The 20,912-nt window shown below is 44.9% G+C and overlaps 1 protein-coding gene across 3 annotated transcripts in view; it reads right to left on the bottom strand.

Moving 5' to 3' along the window:
* TTLL11 (tubulin tyrosine ligase like 11) overlaps positions 1–20,912 on the bottom strand; it is a 288,007-nt gene that overhangs the window by 161,272 nt on the left and 105,823 nt on the right. For all 3 annotated transcript variants that reach the window (XM_030817756.1, XM_030817757.1, XM_030817758.1), the window contains 3 exons: positions 15,306–15,881; positions 972–1,067; positions 108–223 (listed from right to left, as the gene is read on the bottom strand). In XM_030817756.1, coding sequence (XP_030673616.1) covers positions 108–223; positions 972–1,067; positions 15,306–15,881 — 788 coding nt within the window. The remainder of the gene's footprint in view (positions 1–107; positions 224–971; positions 1,068–15,305; positions 15,882–20,912) is intronic.

Below are 20,912 nucleotides of genomic sequence, written 5' to 3' on the forward strand. Positions count from 1 at the left end.
AATCTCACTCACAATGGTAACAGGTTCCAAGAACTTACCTGCTTAGGATACGAAGCCGAGTTAGGAGGCAGACTTGATAGAAATGAATGACATAAAAAAGTACTTACTGGTTCTCTCTTTTCTTCTTAAGTGGGTCCATGAGGCGCAGAGTGTCTCTGATCACAGCCACTTTCACTTCTTCATCAACGAGGCTGGGGACATTTTCAAACACCCCTGGAGAAAGCTTGAACGGGTAAGGATTCTGTGTCACTGTGGAGACCGTGATTCCGTGCCAAGTGGCTATCCAGCTAGCTCCAGGGGTTATACTAGTAAATTTTGCTTATGCTAATCTATAGAAGAAAATTTTTAAAGACTTCCTTTACACTACCTTAAGAATGTCGATTTCCTTTTATAAATTAACCAAATACATGAAGAGGAAAAATAGCACTACATTTTTCTAATTATCGAAATGATACATGCTCACGGCAGAAAATTAAGAAATATAGAAAGGGGTTAAGAAAACTAAAATAATCCATATAATCCTCTCTAAACCCAATATTGATATCTGCTGTATTTCCTTCCAGTTTTTTTAAATGCATTTTTTGGGGGAGGGGGAGAAAAATATAACCACTGCTAAATGTATTATTTATCTTAGTGATTCAAGTATGTCAACATGACTAAATCATATTCATAGAATTTCAATTAGTTCATCTCCTGAGGCTAATTAGTTCATGTCAAAACTGATGGGAAGGCTCAGCTGCTTCTAAGTTTCCAAACCTTAAACATTGGAAAAATGGCATGCCAGGAAGTGACCATAGGTCAGATAGGCCTTGTATTAATAATCTATGTTCAGAACTCAACAAAACTGAAATTATTTGACTTGAACAGAATTTGGCTATGAAAATCTGAGAATGTTCAATCTTGTTTTGTTAAGTGAGTAGGAATATTCAGCTGTATGGCAACATAGTCAATGAGATGCTCAAAATACTTACTTCGTGCTCATGTTCGATTCTCATACTGGGATTTGCATTTACTTCAAGTAGTATAGGCTTCAGATTTTTCATTAGAAGAATGTCAAAGCCTAAAATCTGGCAGGATAAACACAATTCAGAATTACTGTCTCTATTGAGCATGGTATTAGGGTCATTAAGCTGAAAATAAATTCAAACTCAGTCCCCAATCTTGGCCTTGACCCTGGCTTCTCTTGTCTACAGCCCCTCTTCCTCTGGGGGTACTTGTCAGATCAAATGGACAGCAGAAAATTTTATAGGGACCTTGATAATGGGATGAGTTCCCACAGTGCATTTCAGCACTGTCTTTGTTGTCTGAAGGGCTGTTAAGTTGATGGCCTCTTTCTTCTTTAACAGGTTTTTTATTATGTTGAGGATGAGTAGTAGTCCATCGATTTCTCCCTCTGCCTTTTCTTCTGCTCTCCTTTACTAATTGGCTTCTTAGCTAGCTCTCTGAGAACCTAAGGCTGCTTTTGCAAACCTGAGGTATACATCAGTGTCATATAAGGACCCCGTTCAAAACCACCACATCGGCCGGCCTTGGTGGCTCATTCCTGTAATCCCAGCACTTTGGGAAGCCGAGGTAGGCAGATCACCTGAGGTCAGGAGTTTGAGACCAGCCTGGCCAACATGGCAAAACATCGTTTCTACTAAAAATACAAAAATTAGCTGGGTGTTGTGGCGCGAACCTGTAATCCCAGCTACATGGAAGGCTGAAGCAGAATAATTGCTTGAACCCAGGAGGTGGAGGTTGCAGTGAGCCAAGATGGTGCCACTGCACTCCAGCCTAGGTGACAGAATGAGACTCTGTCTCAAAAAACAAACAAACAAACAAAAAAACCCACACATCCCTACAGAGTCAGAAGTGCTCAGAGCAGAACCCAGGTGAATGTATTTTGAATAAAGCAAATTCCCCAGGTGATTCAGATACACCCTCTTAGTTAAGAAGAAGGGAATATTGATTAGGCACCTACTAGGCACCCATTACTACACAATGCACTGATTATTCATAGTCTCATTGAATCCTCATGACAGCGTATTTGGAGAAGGGATTATGTGCTCCACTTTACAGAAGCAGAAGCTGAAACTCAGGAAGGCCAATGGATTTCCCAGAGACCGCCTAGCTAGTTAGTCAATGACAGAGCTGGCTTTCACACCCAAGCAGGACTGACTACACAATTTGTGTGGCCTAGTGCAACATGAAAATGCGGGGCCCTTTGTTCGAAAAGGACGAACAGTTTCACATAGTTAAACCAAGCTCAGAGCCCTTCTAAGCGCAGGGCCCTGTGTGACCACCCTGCACAGCTGGAGTTCTCCAACACCCTTTGCTTCACGCCTGCTCTTAAATCCAGCACTCTGCCTTGGGTGAAGCTTTGTCTTCCCGTCACTCGGGTTTCTTTCCATTCCTTAGAGGTCCTACAATTGGGGCCAGCCACTCATGAGCATCTTGTTCTCTCTGCCTAGAACAACTCTTCATCTGGATAACTTTTGCTCATCCTTGAGATTGCTGCCCCTAATGAGATTCTGATTCAGACGACAAGAACTTCTGATTCTCCAGAGGACTCTCATTATGGCTACAGAAGTGATAATGCAGAAAATTTCTAACATAATTAATAAAACCTCAAAGTCTCAAAAAATAATGTGGAGAATAAAGAGAAAAAAGAAAAAGATAGGGTTGTAGACTCCCATTCTCTGTGGATTCAAGGAGGAAAGATGAGGGAAATCCATTTACTAGTCTATATAGAATAGGCATTAGTTAAATGATAATTATTAAACTGTAGCTCCAACCTTATTAATGAAATTAGAGCCTGAATGACCATTTTTGGGGGGTGATTCAAGATGAAGTTATATTTCAATGAAGGGCAATAAGGATGAAAAGTTGGGAAAAGTCATCCTCACTCTATTTTTCTTTCCTTGGTCATGAAAAGAAAGAAATGGAAATTCAGTAGAAAATGTTCCATGTATTATAGATCTGCTTAATAACACATGACAAGTGGATGTGAGTGATGAGGCCTTTTAGAGACTCTGGTGACATCATCAGTCTAACTTCAGACCTGGTCTGAGACATGTGATGTTGATGAGGCTACAGAGAGCAGCAGGCTGTGGTGATGACGTTTATCATCCTTAGTCATCGACTCTTACCTTTTGCTATAGTTTGTACTTTCTCAGCCTGGTGGACTCTTCCCAGTTCAATATCCAGTGGTTTCATGAATGTAAAGCTGGGAATGCTGGGAGCTGGAGCATGGGTGGTAAAGCCTCATCAGCTCTGTTGGTCTACACCCACTGGTGGCATGAAATTTTCCAGAACCTAAACTTGAGTGCATGTTTTTGAATATGCTGGGTCTTGTACAGGAATGCTTTGGAGTTAGAAAGACCTGGGCTCCAATCCCAGCTCAGTCCCTTACACTAGCTACATGACTCTAGGTAAGGTGCTTAGCCACTCTGAGCTTCAATGATCTCATCTGAAAAATGAGGATAACAATAGCTCTCTGTCAGGGTTGTTGATAATGGCAGTGAAAAGCAATACCTAGGCCTATGCTCATCATATAGAAGGTACTCAATATTTGCTATCTCTTTCCAGTTTCCTGCCAATTCCACCAAAAAGAAATGGCATTAGTGTGCTTTGTAGTCAAGAGGGGCTCATTTCATATCTTAGTTCTGCCTTTAACTTGTGTGACTACAGCAAGTTACTTAGCAGCTCTAAGCCCAAATTTCCTCATCTATAAAATGGAACTATGAATGGTACTTACTTACCTTAGTTCATCCATTCAGAAAATATTTATTTTTAATTTAATTTAATTTTTTTTTTGAGGCGGGGTTTCTCTCTTGTTGCCCAGGCTGGAGTGCTGTGGCACCATCTCAGCTCACTGCAACCTCCACCTCCCAGGTTCAAGCGATTCTCCTGCCTCAGCCTCCTGAGTAGCTGGGATTACAGGCATGTGCCACCACGCCCGGCTAATTTTTGTATTTTTAGTAGAGACGGGGTTTCAGCATGTTGGCCAGGCTAGTCTCGAACTCCTGACCTCAGTTGCTCCGCCTGCCTTGTCCTCCCAAAGTTCTGGGATTACAGGTGTGAGCCACCGCATCCAGCCCAGATAATATTTATTTAATGCTTTCTATGTCCCAAGAACTATTCTAGCTGCTGGAAATACAACAGTGAACTAAACAAAGTCTTAGACTCCAGTAGGGGAGAAAAGATCAAATAAAGATAATGCAATATAATATTTTGTGCACAGTGCTTGATACACAGAAGGTGCTTAATGAGAGCCAGCTTTGTGACATTTTTTCACAAGTTCAAAGAAATATGCATGATTTTCTTTTCAAAAGTCCAATAAAATATGTAGCATCAATGGATCTTAATAAACAGAATCACAGAACTGGGAGATATGTAGAGTTATCTTGTCATAAAATCAAAGAATGTCCCAGCTGGCAGAAAATCAGGTATTTACTTGGTCCAGTGGTTTTCAAACCGGGGTTCTTTTCTGGGGTCCCAAGGGGGAGGCCAACCAGATCAGATCAAATTTTACCTTTTACCTATGTGATAAACTGGGGTTCCCAGGGAAAAAGCTTTACTTATTATTTATTTTTTTTTTTTGAAAATCCACTTTGTGCAGACAAGGAACATGCAGCTGAGAATGGGGAAAGCCTCTTTCCAAGTCCCTCTAAGGGAGCAGGAATTGTCAAACGGAGAGAGAGCTTTTCAACCATGTTATATTCTGCCTCCCCAAGTAATTCAATCAGCAATTTTGTGTTGAGCACCTTCTACTTGAGGGGCTCCCTGGGGGGTTTAAAGATATCTGTCCTTCATTCTAGAAGCTTCAAATCAAGTTGGGGAGATTCCTGAGCCATTCATTATAAATTTATGCAAAGGCTCCAAACTACATCCCAACAACAGGGGTTCCTTCCTGAGCCCCACACCTACACTTCCATATGCATCCAGAGTATCCCCAACTGGGAGGTCCTAGAGTCCACAAATTCAGCGTATCCAAATGCACTCTGTGGTCTACTGTTTCTAAGATGGTCCCAATGATCCCTGCCTCCTGGTATTCATTCCTTTTGTGCACACACTGGGGTGTGACCTCACCTAGTGACTTGTTTCTAACAGATGGAATAGGGAAGAAATGATGAAATGTCACCTCTAATATTGGGTTATAAAAAGACTGTGGTTTCCATCTTGGGGTGCTTTCTCTCACTCTCTTGCTCACTCACTCAGAGGGAGGCCACCTGCCATATTGTCGTGAGCTGTCCCACGGAGGGGCCCAGGTGGCAAGGAACTGATTTCTCCAGCCAACAGTTAGGGGGTACCTGAGACCTGCCAACAGCCATGGGAGTAGGCTTGGAGGAGGAGCTTTCCCCAGTTAAGTTCTGAGATGACTGCAGTCCTGGCCAATGTGTGGGTTGCAGCCTTGTGAGAGACTTCGAGCCAGAAGCAGTCAGCTAAGCCTAAATTCCTGATCCACGTATACTGCGAGATAGTGGGTATTTGTTGTTTTAAGCTGCTAAGGTTTGGGGTAATTTGCTACACAGCAGTAGATAATGAATACACCATATTTTTCTAAAATCTCCTTTGCTTTCTGTATTCCTTATCCACCCAATCACACAAGTCAAAACTTTCCCTTCATCCCTTACAACCAGCTGGCCACTAACACCTGCACACTCTACCTCCTAAAAAGCTTTCTAGACCTGGCCCATCCCCTCTGCTTCTACTCTCCACAAGTCTGTGCCACCTCTCACTTTTCCTCTGCTCTCAAACTCGCTCCTCTAATTCATCTGACACAAGGTGCTGCCAGAGCCATTTTTCTAAAGTGCAAATAGACTATTAACACTCCTTTGCCCAAAATCCCTGTCTACAAAATGAAGCCCAAGTCCCACAGCATGTCCTACAAATTGCTCTATGGCCTGACATCTGTCAACACTCCAGCTTTATCTCCTCCCACTTGCTACTACTACACATCTTGGGCTCTCATTGTGCTGAAACGTTAGTAGTTCAAGGATGCTTTACTGTTCTCTGCCTTCATACTTTTCTGCCTGAAAGCATTACTTACTTTGTCAATTATTTATTGGGCACTACTAGATACCAGGCACTGTTCTTGGCACTGAGCATAAAGCAGCGATAAGACAAAACTCCTACCCCCTTGTAGCTTATGTTTTAGAGGGGAGAGATACCACAAGCAAGTCAATAATGAAAGTAAGGTAAGAACACAGAGTGTGATACAGTGGGTGGAGGAGAGCATTTGGTGATCTACCTAGGAGGGCCAGGGGGCGCCTTTCTTTTTTTTTTTTTTTTTCATAGCAAAATAAGTTTTTTACTGAAAAAGATAAATTCAGAGAATGAGATTTGGATTCCAGTTCTAATACAAACCCTGGACATGTATACTTGAGTGAAACACCTTACCATTGCAATAACCCATCTCCAGACTATAAAATAAGGAAATATCTTGGTGCCTTACCTATTTCATAGGAAGGACTGAAACAAGCAAATCAAGGGAAAGCACTTTGTGAACTGTAGGAAAAGCACCAAAAGCTCTGATGATAGTAATGTCAGTTCCTATTAGCTCTCCACTAACCTAGATCCAGCAGCTCTGCAGTTGAACCAACTACCTTCCCACCCACCTCACATGCAGCCCTCCAGATAGATCCTGTGGTTTTCTAGTTGACCATACTTGTAAGAACCTCAGATTCCTCCTGTCCACCAGTATGAGTCTTGTCTAGTTCTACCATTTGACCCAGCCATCCCATTACTGGGTATATACCCAAAGGATTATAAATCATGCTGCTATAAAGACACATGCACATGTATGTTTATTGTGGCACTATTCACAATAGCAAAGACTTGGAACCAACCCAAATGTCCATCAATGATAGACTGGATTAAGGAAATGTGGCACATATACACCATGGAATAATATGCAGCCATAAAAAAGGGAGGCCTTTCTAAAGAGGAGACACTTGTCATTCCATTGTCTCTGGCCAGAACAGTTTCTGATGAGAACATTGTGGTTATTCTTTGTTCTTCTGAACATAGTGTATCTTTTCTTTCTGACTGCCTTTAAGATTTTCTGATCATCACTGGTTTTCCAACAGTGTGATTATAATCTGGGGGGAGTGTGTGTGTGTGTGTGCATGTGTGTGTATTTTACTTGGAATGTCTTGAGCTACTTAGATTGTGGGTTTATAGTTTTTTTCAAATTTGGGAAATTTTGGCCATTATTTCTTCAGAAGTTTTTTTTATATATATATATTCCCTCTCTCTTCTGCCCTGGGACTTCAATTACACATATGTTAGACCACCTAATATTGGACCATAGTCCACTGAGGGTCTGTTTTTTTTTTCTTGTCATTTTTCTCTATTTAATTTTGGACACATTCTATTGCTACGTCTTCAAGTTCACTGATGATTTCTTCTTCAGTGTCTAATTTGCTGTTAATCATATCCAGTGATATTTTCATCTCAGAGATTATATTTTCTGTTATAGAAGTTTCATTTGGCTCTTTTCACTAGTTTCCATTTCTCTCTTCACTAAGCTCATATGTTCCTTAAAATTTGTGTATATAGTTATAATAGCTGTTTTAGTATCCTTTTCCTGCTAGTTTCATCATTTCTGATATTTTTGGATCTGTTTCTCTTAAATGATTTCCCACCGGTAAAGGTTACCTTTTCCTGTTTTGTGGAATGTTTAGAGATTTTTTATAATTGAATGCTGGACGTTGTGATATTTCAATGCTGAGTGTCTGGACTTTGTCTTTCTTTTAAAGTGCTGGGCCTTGTTTTGGCAGTCAGTTATTTGCAAATCAGCCTGATGCCTTCAAAGCCTTTTGGTTAAGGTGAATAGGATGGGTCTAGAGTAACCTTCATCCCAGGGAGGATTTAACCCTCCCTGTTAAGGCAGAACTTCTTTGGAGACTCCATTGCATGCTCCCAGCCATCACCAAAGACTCTTCTTTCTGACTGTTTGGGGCTCGAATGCCTCCGTGCCCTGTGTGAGCCCCAGAAATGGTTCAGCTTATCAGTCCCCCAGTTATTCTCTGTCCAGCTTTGTGGATTAACCCTCCATATATGCATGGCCTAGGACTCAGCAGAGACCCACCGAGATCTCATGCAGCTTTCTGGAGCTCTTTTCCTGCTTAGCTCCTTCCTTTCTGTAATTCTGTCCCACAAATTCCAGCCACCTTAGCCTTCCCAAACTTCAATCTTCATCTCCTCAACTCAATGAGGTCACTGGACGCTGTTTAGGTTCACCTCCTCTGTGTCCATATTCCAAAAATTGCCCCCAGATGAAAAGCTGAGGCAACCATAAGACTCACCTTGTTTTTTTCCCCCTTTTCTCAGAGATCACAGTGCTGAGCTATCTGTGGTCCAAAGTCTGAAAATGTTTCTTTCATGTACACATTCATATATATTTCTGGTAGTCTAGTTGTTTGCAGAAGGAGGTTATTGTTACTCCCTCAACACCAGAGGCAAAAGTCTCAGGGAGGTGACATATGGACAGGGGCTGAATAAAGTGAGAGAATAAGTCATTTTTGGGCTGGGCATGGTGGCTCACACCTGTAATCCCAGCACTTTGGGAGGCCGAGGCGGGTGGATCACCTGAGGTCAGGAGTTCAAGACCAGCCTCACCAACATGGTGAAACCCTGTCTCTACTAAAAATATTTTTAAAAAATTAGCTGGGCGTGGTGGTGAGTAGCTATAATCCCAGCTACTTGGGAGGCTGGGGCAGGAGAATCGCTTGAACCCAGGAGGTGGAGGTTGCAGTGAGTGAGTGCCATTGCACTCCAGCCTGGGTCAACAAGAGTGAAACTCCAACTCCAAAAAAAAAAAGAAGAAATCACGTTTGAATAGCTGGGGAAGAGCATTCCAGGGAGAGGGAACAGCAAGAACAAAGGCCACTTCTGAAGAACAGCAAAGAATGAGCGAAACGGAGAGTGGCAGAAGATGAGGTCAGATAGACAAGGGGCAGATGGCGCTGCATCTTGTAGACCATGAGAAGGAGCCAGAATTCTAAGTGCAATGAAAAAGGCATTGGAGGGTTTCCGTGAGGAAAGTAACTGGATCCAACTTGTGTTTTAAAGCATCTCCTTGGCTACAGTGAGAAAAATAGGCTATAGGCAGCAAGGGTGGCTATGGCAGCCATTCAGGTGTGAGGTGATGGCTGCCTAGACTGGGATGGCAACAGTGGAAGTGGTTACATTTGGGAATATTTTAAAGGATATTTGCAAGAGTTGCTTATGGGTTGGATGTATGAAGGAGGGAAACAGAAAAAAGAAGGATGTCTCAGGCTTTTGGTCTGAGTGACTGACTGAATGCCGTTCGTTTACTGAAACAGTAAAGACGATAGAGAGTAGGTTTGGGAGGGAAGTCAAGAGCTTGACTTTGGACATGTTCAGTGTTTGATGGCTATTAACTATCCAAGTAGACAATTAAAGTAGGCACTGGGATATACCAATCTGGAGCTCAAGGAAAGGTCAGGACTGGAAATACAGCTATAGGCGCCAGTAGTGTAGAGCAGGTGCTTAAAGCCATGGGGGCTACGTGGGATCATTTAGGAGTGATTGTGAATAGGGGGACATCTTTCCAAGGATGGAGGCCTGAGACTCTCCAACACTGACAGGTCCAGAAGAAGAGGCTGAGAAGCAGCAGCCAGGGAGGTAGGAGGGAAACTGGGAGTGTATGCTTCTATCATATTCTGCTTGGCAAACCCTTCTTCATGCTTTACGCTCCAGCTTAAACATCTCCTCCTCGGGGAAGCCTTCTCTGACAGGGTTAGGCAAAGTTAGCGACTCCCTTTTCTGGGCTCTCCCAGCATCCCACATGGACCCTCTCATAGCATTTCTTACAAGGGACCAGAGTTCTCATGAGTCAGCTCTCCCCACTACACTGTGCGCCCCCTCAGAGCAGGGACCTTGTCTTATCCATAACCACACGCCCATACTAGCTCAGGGCTTGTCTCAGTGGGTGCCCAGGGAATGTGTTAGAGTCCAAAGGAAGAAAAAGCTGAAATATCAGAAGTTGTCTTTGGAGGAAGGCTTTATCTAGGAGGTGGGGCTTGAATAGCACCTTAGAAGGCATTGAAGTTCAAGAAACAGCAAGAATGGGAGAGAGCATGCCAGGTCAGCCGAGACAGAAGAGAACCAAAGGGCAGCAATGGGAAAGCATAAATTATGTCCAAGACAGCAATTGGATCTGTTTTTCAAGACTGCAGGGTTCAGGGAGGGTACAGGGAAGCTAGACTGGGGCTGGGGTCAGGGGTGACAAATGCCAGGCAAAGGAAATGGTTTTCAAACTATGCTTCTTGGAACACTCGTGTTCCTTTTAGGTTTAAAATGTGAATATTTCATGGTTTCTTATAACTTTAAGGCACTTCATCATAGACAAATTTGAGAGCTGTTGTGGTTACAGATAACAAACTATGGAATACTCATAAAAACTGTCATTTATTAAGTGATTCCTATGTGTTAGGTGCTGTGCTAAACATTCTTCCTAGTTTGCTCTTATTTGCGCTTACGATAATTCTGAGAGGGAGGTACAAATACGGTCTCTAACTGCAGATAAGGAAGCTGAGGCTGAGAATTGTTAACTTGCCAAGCAGACCAGCTAGAGGTGCCAGGGTTAGCCCAAACCCAGGCTGTCTTAAGAACCAAATCCAAGCCCTTGACCACTCACTGCGTTGCTCCTTGGCCTTCTTCCCTTGGGGTGACTGGCTGAAGGGTAAGGAGGAGGTCAAAAAAAACAAAGAAGAAAGAGGAGAAACATCTTAGGCTTTAGGAACAGCATCTCCTTCAGGCATCTAAGAGAAAGGATCACGGCCAAGGAGATAATTAGATACAGGGAGCTAGAAGAAGATACAGAGCAAGCAATGGAACTGGGAAAGAACGTTCTTGAAAGCTGGGCTGGAAACCTTTCCTCTGCATGTGTTATTTCTGCCATATGATTCATCTACACTGAGACAGGCCTTGCTGTATAAGTCAGAGTCATACTGGTGCCCTCAAGAAGACTGACATGAGGATATGTTGCTGGGACCTACCTAGGCAATGACAGGAGACAGGCTGACAGGCTGGAATGACAGGGAGGCCACGTTCCTCGGCAGCAGATTACAGGAAACCTACCCACAGCCTGAGCAGTGCCCGCAACTGCTCTGGGCCATCACAATTTCCCAAGTAGTTATTGTGGCTATGATTGGAAAGGGGTCACTGTCACATGTTTAAGATAAATGTAATTTCTTTGGCTAGAGTTTATGTTCTGGAATGCTGCAATCTGAGTCAAGCCCAGGCAACAAGCGAGAGGGGCTGTACGGCAAAGAAGTCATGTGTTCTATCTGCATGGAACATTACAGCTTGAAAAGCCATTCATAATCTTTATCTCATTGGAATTTGACAACAATCCTGTGAGGTAGGCAAGGAAGATGAGGCACAGAGAAGTTGAGTGACTTATACAAGAACACACAGCAAGTCAATGGCAGAACCTAACTGGGTCCCTAAATCTCTAGGTTCCAAGTCAGCTCAGGTATGTGAGACCCAAACTCAAAAGTGTTCTTACAAGTGATAAGAATAAAGTAAGAGAGGGCTCCAAGGAGAAAAGGATACCATTTTCTTTCTTTCTTTTTTTTTTTTTTTTTTTTTTTTTTTTTGAGACTGAGTCTCGCTCTGTCACCCAGGCTGGAGTGCAGTGGTGTGATCTCGGCTCACTGCAAGCTCCACCTCCCGGGTTCACGCCATTCTCCTGCCTCAGCCTCCCGAGTAGCTGGGACTACAGGCGCCTGCCACAACGCCCGGCTAATTTTTTGTAATTTTTTTTAGTAAAGATGGGGTTTCACCATGTTAGCCAGGATGGTCTCGATCTCCTGACCTCGTGATCCACCCGCCTCAGCCTCCCAAAGTGCTGGGATTACAGGCGTGAGCCACCAAGCCCGGCCCAAGGATACCATTTTCTCCCTTAATGACTGGGAATCTGAAATGTATAGTAAGACAAATTCCAAATATCTAACACCTTATACCCTGTCGAAGTATTGTCACCCACATTACTTCACAGTAAAAGGCAGGCAGGGAAGTGAGCATAGGTGATTTACAGAGAAAGAAGCAGAGGCTCAGAGTGGTGAAGAAACATGCCCAAGCTCACACAGCTGGGAAGAGGAAGAGCGCTTCCTTGAGCCTGGCCTCTCCCCGCCATGCTCCTCCTCTTGCCCAGGCCTGGAAGCATTTAGTGTGGTCAAGCAATGGGAAACGGTCCCAAGACTGTGGTTCCATTTGCAGACATGATCTGTCCAAACCAGTGGCTCCCTCCCTGTCTGCCCCCTCCACCAGCTCCCCACAGCTTGGGCCCCACTGATGGCTGCCCCATGTGGCCTGTCCATAGCAAGACATGTAGCAAAACAACCAGCCTGGCCCTCCACCCTGCCACTCGGTCCAAGCCAGGCCTCTGTGGCTTGGCTCTGCATGCTGGGCCCACATGATTGTCCTAGAATAGCTGTCATTGTCAAACAGATCTGACCACATGGTCCCCCGGGATGACCCCTGGACGTGTCCACGTTGCAACTTATCTCCTTGACCCTAGCTTTTTGATGATTTACGTCAGGACTTCTTTTCTCTGGTCCTACCTCTAAGTTCTGCCCTTTTCTCCTTTCTAATGTTTTAAGCCACCTACCTGATGGCTGAGCTGTCCATCCTCCCTGGGAACCAAAGGCCAGGGGTCCAGTTTCTCAGGACAGATTTCTGGATGGCAATTACCCCGTCCTGGTACTGATCATGGCCTGAATAGCCCTCCAAAAGGTGCCGCCAGCCTGCCTGGAAATCCTGCTGACTGGCGCCCAGCCCCTGGGGTGTCCTTTCTGGGTTTGGGGCTGCACTTTGGGACCAGCCTCCTCTTCTGCTGTTGAGTGAATGCCCCATCCACTAGAGACACTGGCCCACGCCCTCCGTTCTCACTTCTTGTCCCAACAGACCTGTCACCTGACTGCCGTAGGCTGGAAATAACCCAAATGTTCCTTGACAGAAGAACTGATAATAAATTGTGCATATTCACAGTGGAATCTACAACAGTGCAAATGAGGCAATACCCACGACCCCCACCAGCATGGGTGGACCTCGGAAACCTTATGTGTAGTGGAAAAGAATGTTGCAGGAGACTCCACACTTTATAATAGCATTTTTATAAAACTCAAAAACAAGCAAAACAAAACAATATATTGTTTAGGGATATATTCATGCCTAATAAAAGTATTTTCAAAAGCAAGGAAATAATAAACATAAAATTCAGGGTAATGTCTACCCCAGGGCTGGGCAGGGACATGGTTTGGGGCAGAAACACACTAGTTGGAGATCTTGGGTTGGGAGGAGGGCTTGAGATAATCATTTTGTTGTTTGGCTTCATGGCTTACAAGTATGTTCCATGTATTCTTTTTTCATATATATCAAGTGCTACAAAATGACTTTAAGAATTAGATGGAGAGGGTCCCAGGAGTACCCCTTCTTCTCTCCTCCTACCTACACTGATTGATCTGGGGGCAGGAAAGTGTGTACCTATGGAGTGTCTGGACACCACGTCTCCCCACCCCGCACTGTCACAGCTGAATGGCCTGTAAGAATGTTCCAGCCTCATTCCCTTCCCTCCCACACTCTGGCTGAGTCCACCAGACTCTGGCCCTGGCTCCACTCTGCTGAAGACAATTTTCACTGAAGTCTCCAGTCAACTCCTTATGAGTGGAGAGGACAGTTTCAGTGCTGGTCTTGCCCGGCATCTCAGCAGCATTTGAAGCGCTGACCCTGTCTGCTTCCCCAGGCACCTCCTCCTTGCCATTCGCTCTCCTTCTCTCTTGATATTTATTCTGTCTCAAGACACTGTTTCTTGGCCTCCTTTCCTGGCTCCCTCCCCCTCCCCTGCCTGTCCCTTAGTGAAATGGTGATTCCCATAGGTGTCTTCTCAGTCCTCTCGTCTCCCTCTTTGGTCACCACTTGCTGATGAGTTCCCATCTCTGTCCCCAACCCAGGCCTATGTCTCCTGAACTCCAAGCTCCAAATATTCAATTGTCCCCTCAATCCCTCCACTTGGATGTCACATAGGCACTTTAAGTCCAACTCCCAACCTTCCCCCAACAGCCTGGTCCTCTTCCAGGGGCTGCTATCCATCCATGCAAGTACCCAAGCCACCTGCACATCAGCCTCAGTTCCTCCCTGCCCTCACTGCCACCATCTCTCCTCTCTCTCCAGCCTCATCTAGTCACCAAGCTGAGCCCTTCTTGCTCCTTCCCTGGTACCCAGATCTGTCTATCCCCCCTACCTGCAACACAACCTTCCCAGTCCATACCAGCATCCTCTCCAGCTCATGTGAAAGCAACTGTCTCCTAGGGACCTCCCCACTCCCGGCCTTGTCTCAGTGTGTTCTCTACCCTGTAGACACACTGTTCTTTGTAACATGCAAATCGGACTGCATCTTTCCCCTGCTTAATATTCTCCAGGGACCCTGCCCCCACCAATACCCAGGCTCTCGACACAGCCCCTACCTTCCTCTCCCACCTCACCTTCCCTCATCTCCCCCCCACATCTCTGCCTTAAACCCCACCCGGCAACCATACTCAACCTCTTCCCGTGCCTCCTGCTTCCCACTCACCTCTCTGGCTTCAGCACATTTCCACCTGGAACCCTTTGCCTCCCCCACCCCTACCCAGTTTCTCCTGCCTCATCTAACTCTCGCTCCAGGTTTCAGTTCAACTGCCATTTCTTCCGGGAAGCCTTCCCTGACCATGCCACTCCCGCCCGGAGAATGTTACGTGGCCCCACGATCTCAGCACCTCAGACGTTTCCTATTGTACTCTAGCACTTATAACCCCTCCATAATCATTGCTTTTTAAATTATATGTCTCTCACAACAGACTCTATGCATCAGCAAGCAGGGCCCTGACTTGCTGTCTCAATAGAACCCAGGACAATGCCTGACCCCTACTAAGCATGTGGCAAAGGTTGTTGAATGAGTAAGTGAATGAATGAATGAGTGAATGAATGAATGAGTAAACGAATGAATGTAAAACTCTGCTTTACACATGTTATCTCATTTAATTCTTAAAAGAACCTTTTAAGGCAGGTATTCTTCATGTCATTTTACAAGTAACACAAGGGAAGCAGCTTGCCCCAAATCACACAGCGAGCAAACAGAAAGCTGGAAGTTGGGCCCAGGTTTAACACCCAAGCCCACAGCACCACCAACCCTGTCCCCTCCTCTGGCCATTCCCCCCGCCCCGCCCCATCACTCATCCCACACGAAGCCAGAGAGCCCTCTTGAGGCGGGTCAAGGCTGGAAACGCAGGCTGGGAACTGGCAATGGTTACCTGGAAGCACGTGGGGCCCGGCCTCCCCGTGGGGATGTCTGACTGGTAGAAGACTTTGAGCTCTGGAGTCAGCGCGATGACTGTCTTAATCACCAGGGAGATGATGTCAGACCAGACCTTCTTGATGTCAACACCTTTGGAAGACAGTCTACAAAGGATGCTGGAAAAAGTCCTTTTGCTGCCGGTGCTAGCACTGTCCGAATGGACGAAGTTGCCGCTGTGGATGTTCAGTGAATAGTTGGTTAAGTGCATAAAGATGTGGTGCAGGTTTTTGGGGGTGGGCTCCTGATATGGCTCGGTACAAAACCTAGAGAGTCCGTCTTTGGCTATATAAATCTCTAAGGGGTCTAAGGACTTGAGTAAGACATACAGACGAATATCAAACTTGAGCTTGTCGATAAGGAGAGGTTTGCAGATGTATTCCTGGACCACCGCCGGCCTGCTCTGGAGGGTCCCTGCCAGGCGGATGTCACTGGGGTCTTTAATGAGGTAGATTCCGTCACCCTGACAACCACCATCAGGTTTCACGATAAAAGTGGGCTTCCAGGAGGGGTCATCGTCTTTCACCATTTGAACCTGGAAGGGGAAGAAAGGATGGCCGGCATTACATTCTTTTCCCTCTGGATCCCTAACACAGAGCAGGGCCTTAGCAAATGTGTGGTGAATGAGTGACAAGATGATCCCTGCCGATCTGAGTAGGGGCTGAGCATCTTCCATGGAGACAACACTGCACAAGGTACTGAGATGGTGACATCAGGACTGTCCCCAGTCTTGTGCTCCAGAGCGAGGTGGAGAGTGTCATGGATTGGCAGTCATGAGACCTGGGTTCAAATCCTGTTTCGCCAGTTATTAGCTACCACTTTGAACAGGTCATATAACTAATAATAGTGCTGAGAATGATAATGATGGTGAGCTAATATCATTTATGAGCGCCTGTGAAATGCCAGGCACTATATCAGGCACTTACCTAATTAGCTCATCTAACTCTCACAGAAAATATGGTTGTGCCTTTTTATGTCGGGAACAGAGAGGGTACAGCAGTTGCTAAGGGCATGGGTGTTGGAGTCAGATGGCCTGGGCTCAGACACTGGCCCTGCTCCTTACCCTGTGGCCTCGGACAAGTGACTTAAGTTATCCACACCCTTTCCATCTGTGAAATAGGAGAAAGGTTGTTTTGAGGATCAAATGCAGTCATAAACGCAAGAGGCTAAGCATCTAGAACCTGAGAAATAAAAGACAGTCCGAAGCCTGGCTGTCGCTCTTTTTAGAAGATGAAGTGACTTGCCAGCTAACGCGGGGGCAGGACTGGGATCGGAATCTAGACTGATGACTGAAGCCTTTGGACCTTCCTCTATCCTACCATGTCTTGGTTTCCTCACTTTAAAAATGGGGATATAGACACCTACCCTCACTGGGTTATCGTAAGGATGAAATAAACTAAAACGTACAAAGGGCTGAGCACAACACCAAACACGGAGCCGAGCTAGTGCACAGGAAATGTTTGTTTTATGTTTACATCCCTTCTGAAGTTCATCTGGTAGACCTGAACAATCCTTCTGTCTGTTGAGATCTTTTTGAAAGAAGATCCCATCGTCCACAGTATTTGCTCTCCTCCCAGCTCCAGGTCAGCAGCACACTCACATAATTAACTATCCAGGCACTTGACCAGTCCAGATAGTCGGTCTGGACATGTGGGTCTGCATAATTCATCCTCGCCCCATTGCCCCCGATTCTGGTGAGGTGCTTCCTGCAGCTATGGAGAGCGGATGGACTGAAATGGCAGGAGAGGAGGTTTTCACGAGCAGAGAGAAGCTGGAGGAAATGTAAGGGTGGATTTGAAAGAGGGAGCCACGCTCTCTGCAGCTTCTGGTATGAAAGTTCGCCTCTGAAATCTGAGAGCAGTGCCTGGCAGGCTGAGTTGGTGGGTGCCCCAGTGAGGGACTCCTCTCAGCTCTCCACCTTTGCTGTGTAAGCCCCAGCCAGGACATCTGCACTCTGGCTTGTGCCTTGCGCTTATCTCTTTGACCAGCCTATATTTCTAAATGAAGCTTTTGCCAATTCCTTGGGCACTATCACTTATTCCTGGCTTGTAAAAGATCTTTAACAATGGAGAAACACTTAAAGCCTTAATAATGGTCCACATCAATTGTTTCCCCTTGTCAGCAGGATCCGAGAATGGAACTTCACAAGAGATCAATGCAAGCCTCCCAGGGCCTTCCACTGAGGCTTTCTTGCAACTGTGACCTTGACATTTATGTAGTTATTTAATATTCAACCAAAGCATTCATACACTTGGCCCTTTACAGTAAATATAAGTGTGCTGGACAAATGGCAGTTATGGATCAGGAAGTGAAAAATGTCAAAGTTTGCACTGATGGGAAATTTTTCCCTCTGGAAAGCTTTTGCTATGCCGAAGACACTAACAGTTCAATATATTATCCAGAGCAATATTTTCTCCTTTGAATTCCATGTATATGCCTTAAATAAATTAAACTACCTGGTCAATAGTCTCCGTCACTCATTGGATTCCTGAATACTTCTTCTGCTCTTTGCCAGAATGATGCCATACAAATCAAGATTATTAATACTCATAGAATCATTGAATTTTTAGAACTAGAAGAATCCTCAGGGATCAACATCACCCAGTACTCTCAAAAGTCAAGGGGGAAACTGAGGCTCAGAGAGGTGACATGACTTCCCTTGGGTCCCATAACTGGCTGGCAGTATGGTCAGGATGAGAACTGAGGTCTCCTGACCCCACCTCAAGTTCACGGTGCCATTTTTACCTCTAAGATAAAACTGAAGATCTCTTGTTCCTCTTCTTACTGTAGGAAAGATCCTCCTAATGCATCAGACAGTACTGAGGTCTGTGCTCTGGCCTCACCCTAAAGATTTTGGCCCTGAGTATGGCCATCCAGGAACTATATCTGTAGATCCTGAGTTGGCCAGACTGCCCCAGTTTCAAATCTTCTGTCTGGGTTCCTTGCCGGTTAAAGCGCAGGTGTGATTTATAGGAAACCCTCACAATTGTTCAGAACGTGGTTCCCATAGCCACCAGACCCTTCCGCCACTACTACCCTAAAAAGAGAAACATTTTTCAGAATTCATATTCACTCTCCTCTGAGGTTTATTCAAGAATGACCCTTTCCCAGCAGTTATTAAAGTTAAAAAGTAACACGTTGGCTCTTAAAAAGAAGTCATGGACCAGAATGAAAATATCATCGACATACCTGGGCCCCAGCCTCAGCAATTCTGATTTAATCGATCTGAGATGAGACCTGGGCATGTGTATTTTGGAAAAATCACCGCAGGTGATTCTGATGAGCACTCTGTCTGGGAATCACTGGACTAAGCGAATTAAATAAAAATACCATCTGAAACCAGCATATTGAATGAAGTATTCTGCACTGGTGTTAGCTGGAGTGTGAGGAAGACTCGCACTTACGCTGGTATCTCTAGTTTTATCCAAACCTGCTGTTGGACCTGAAATCCATTACCTTGTAACGGTATACACGGATGTCTGAAAGAGATACACGGAGGAGGTAGTGGCCTAATTGCCTGGCCCTCCGCGGGCCTATTGAAAAATTTATGTGGCTTTTACTGCCCCCTAGTGGACATTTAGAAAACGCTACTGGGAAAGTCATCCCGTTCAAAATTCCAACACTACTGAGCAGTAAGATACTCTACTAAGATATTAAAATGGTCTTAAAGAAACACCACTACAAATGAAATATTATTCAGCCTTAAGAAGGAAGGAAATTCTCACACATGGCACAAAATGGATGTATCCTGAGGATACTATGCTAAGTGAAATAAACTAGACCCAAAAAGACAAATACTATTAAGTAAGAATGCACTTATATGAGGTACCTAGAGCAGTCAAATTCATAGAGACAGAAATTACAATGGTGTTTTCCAGGGCTGGGGTGGGAGGGAATGGAGAGTTAATGATTATTGGGTACAGAGTTTCAGTTTTGCAAGATGAAAAAAGTTCTGGACATGGATGATAGTTGTACAAAAATGTGAACGTACTTAATGCCAGTGTACACTTAACGTACATGCAATGTACATTTAAAAATGCTTATTCTGGTAAATCTTGTCATGTATATTTTACCAAAATTTTGAGATTAATTTTTAATTTTTTTAAGTCATAGCTTTTGGTAAGTTAGAGATAGTACTATAGTGAAAAACAGAAAATCTGGATTTTAGTTCCAATTGTTTCTGACTGTGTGACCTCGAGAAAGTCACCTAACTTTCTGGGCTTTGTTGTAGTCACCTATAAAATAAAGGGGTCAGACTAAGGTCCCTGGCTTCCGCCAGCGAGCAAATGCCGAACCATGATTTATCTTGATATCACCACAGTCGAAGGCTGCGTTACAAACACACAAGTGGCATTCATCACGTCGGAGAGTTCCCGCTGTGCTGTTGGGATCAGCACAGTGGGATGATCTATAAGAGGAGGAGATTTGGCTCTGAGATTTATGATGCATTTGAGGAAATCAGCAGAGCATTTGGAGGAAGCAAGCTAAAGTGTTTGGAGGGAGAAATTCAGCAACTAGAATATCAAGCCACAAAACATTATTAGCAATGAGGGGCAGGTAAGAGGCCAATTTCTGAAGAAATACTGTGTCTGCAATACCAGGGAAGTCAAAACCAGTTAGGGCAGTCCTTTGTCACTCAGGTGGATTTGCATCCAATCTTAGCAACTCAGACCTTTGATGTCACAGGCACACACTACAGATCTCAGGCAAAAACAAGCCTCTGGTAGACAAAATCAGTGTCACACAGTGCATGCCAGACAGGAGGCAGGGCCAGCCCCTGCCAGCCTTAGGGATATAAGCCTGGTACCCAGGGCAAATTCCTACCTCAATGTTCAAGGCAATTTCTGAGTCCACTTAAGATGGAAGGCAGTCTGCAGTGAGGTCACCTAGGAAAGGACAAGAATGTCCTGTTGGGGCAGAGTGGGAGACAGGGCAGTGAGGCAGAAGGGAAGGATGCGGGCAGATGATGTGCTGCTTTGGTGGGGGGTTATGAAGGCAGGAGCGGGCAGGACACTTCTGGGAAACTGCAGACAGTTCTGACGGCTGGAGAACGTTAAGAGGTGAAGGGAGTGTACACATGGAAATCCTACTAGTGAGATTGGCAGGGGCCAGATACCACCACCACCACCAATAACAATAACAACATTAGCAGACACTTACTGAGCATTTATTATGGGTCAGGCACTGTTCCAAGCACTTTGGAGGTATTATCTCACTTAATCCTCACAACAATCCTATTTTACAGATAGGGAGAGGGAGGCCCAGAGATGTCAAGTAACTTGCCAAAGATTACACAGCCAATAGGCCACAAAGCCAGGATTTGAACCCAAGCAGGCAGATTCCAGAGCCCATGCCAGAATGAATGAGAGATGTATGAGAAGAAAGGAGATGGAGGAAGATCAGGCCTAGCTAGGAGGTAAGGGCCTCATAGGGAAGGCCCTGGAATTTGGTTTAGGGAGTTTGAGCAATGTCCTAAAATGATGGGGACTCCCTGAAAGGTTTTCAGAAGAAAGCAACTTAATTAGATGTGTACTATGGGATGATGCCTCAGGCTGCCACATAGAAA

The sequence above is a fragment of the Nomascus leucogenys genome, chromosome 8 (assembly GCF_006542625.1).
Source record: "Nomascus leucogenys isolate Asia chromosome 8, Asia_NLE_v1, whole genome shotgun sequence".
Classification (NCBI taxonomy): domain Eukaryota; kingdom Metazoa; phylum Chordata; class Mammalia; order Primates; family Hylobatidae; genus Nomascus; species Nomascus leucogenys.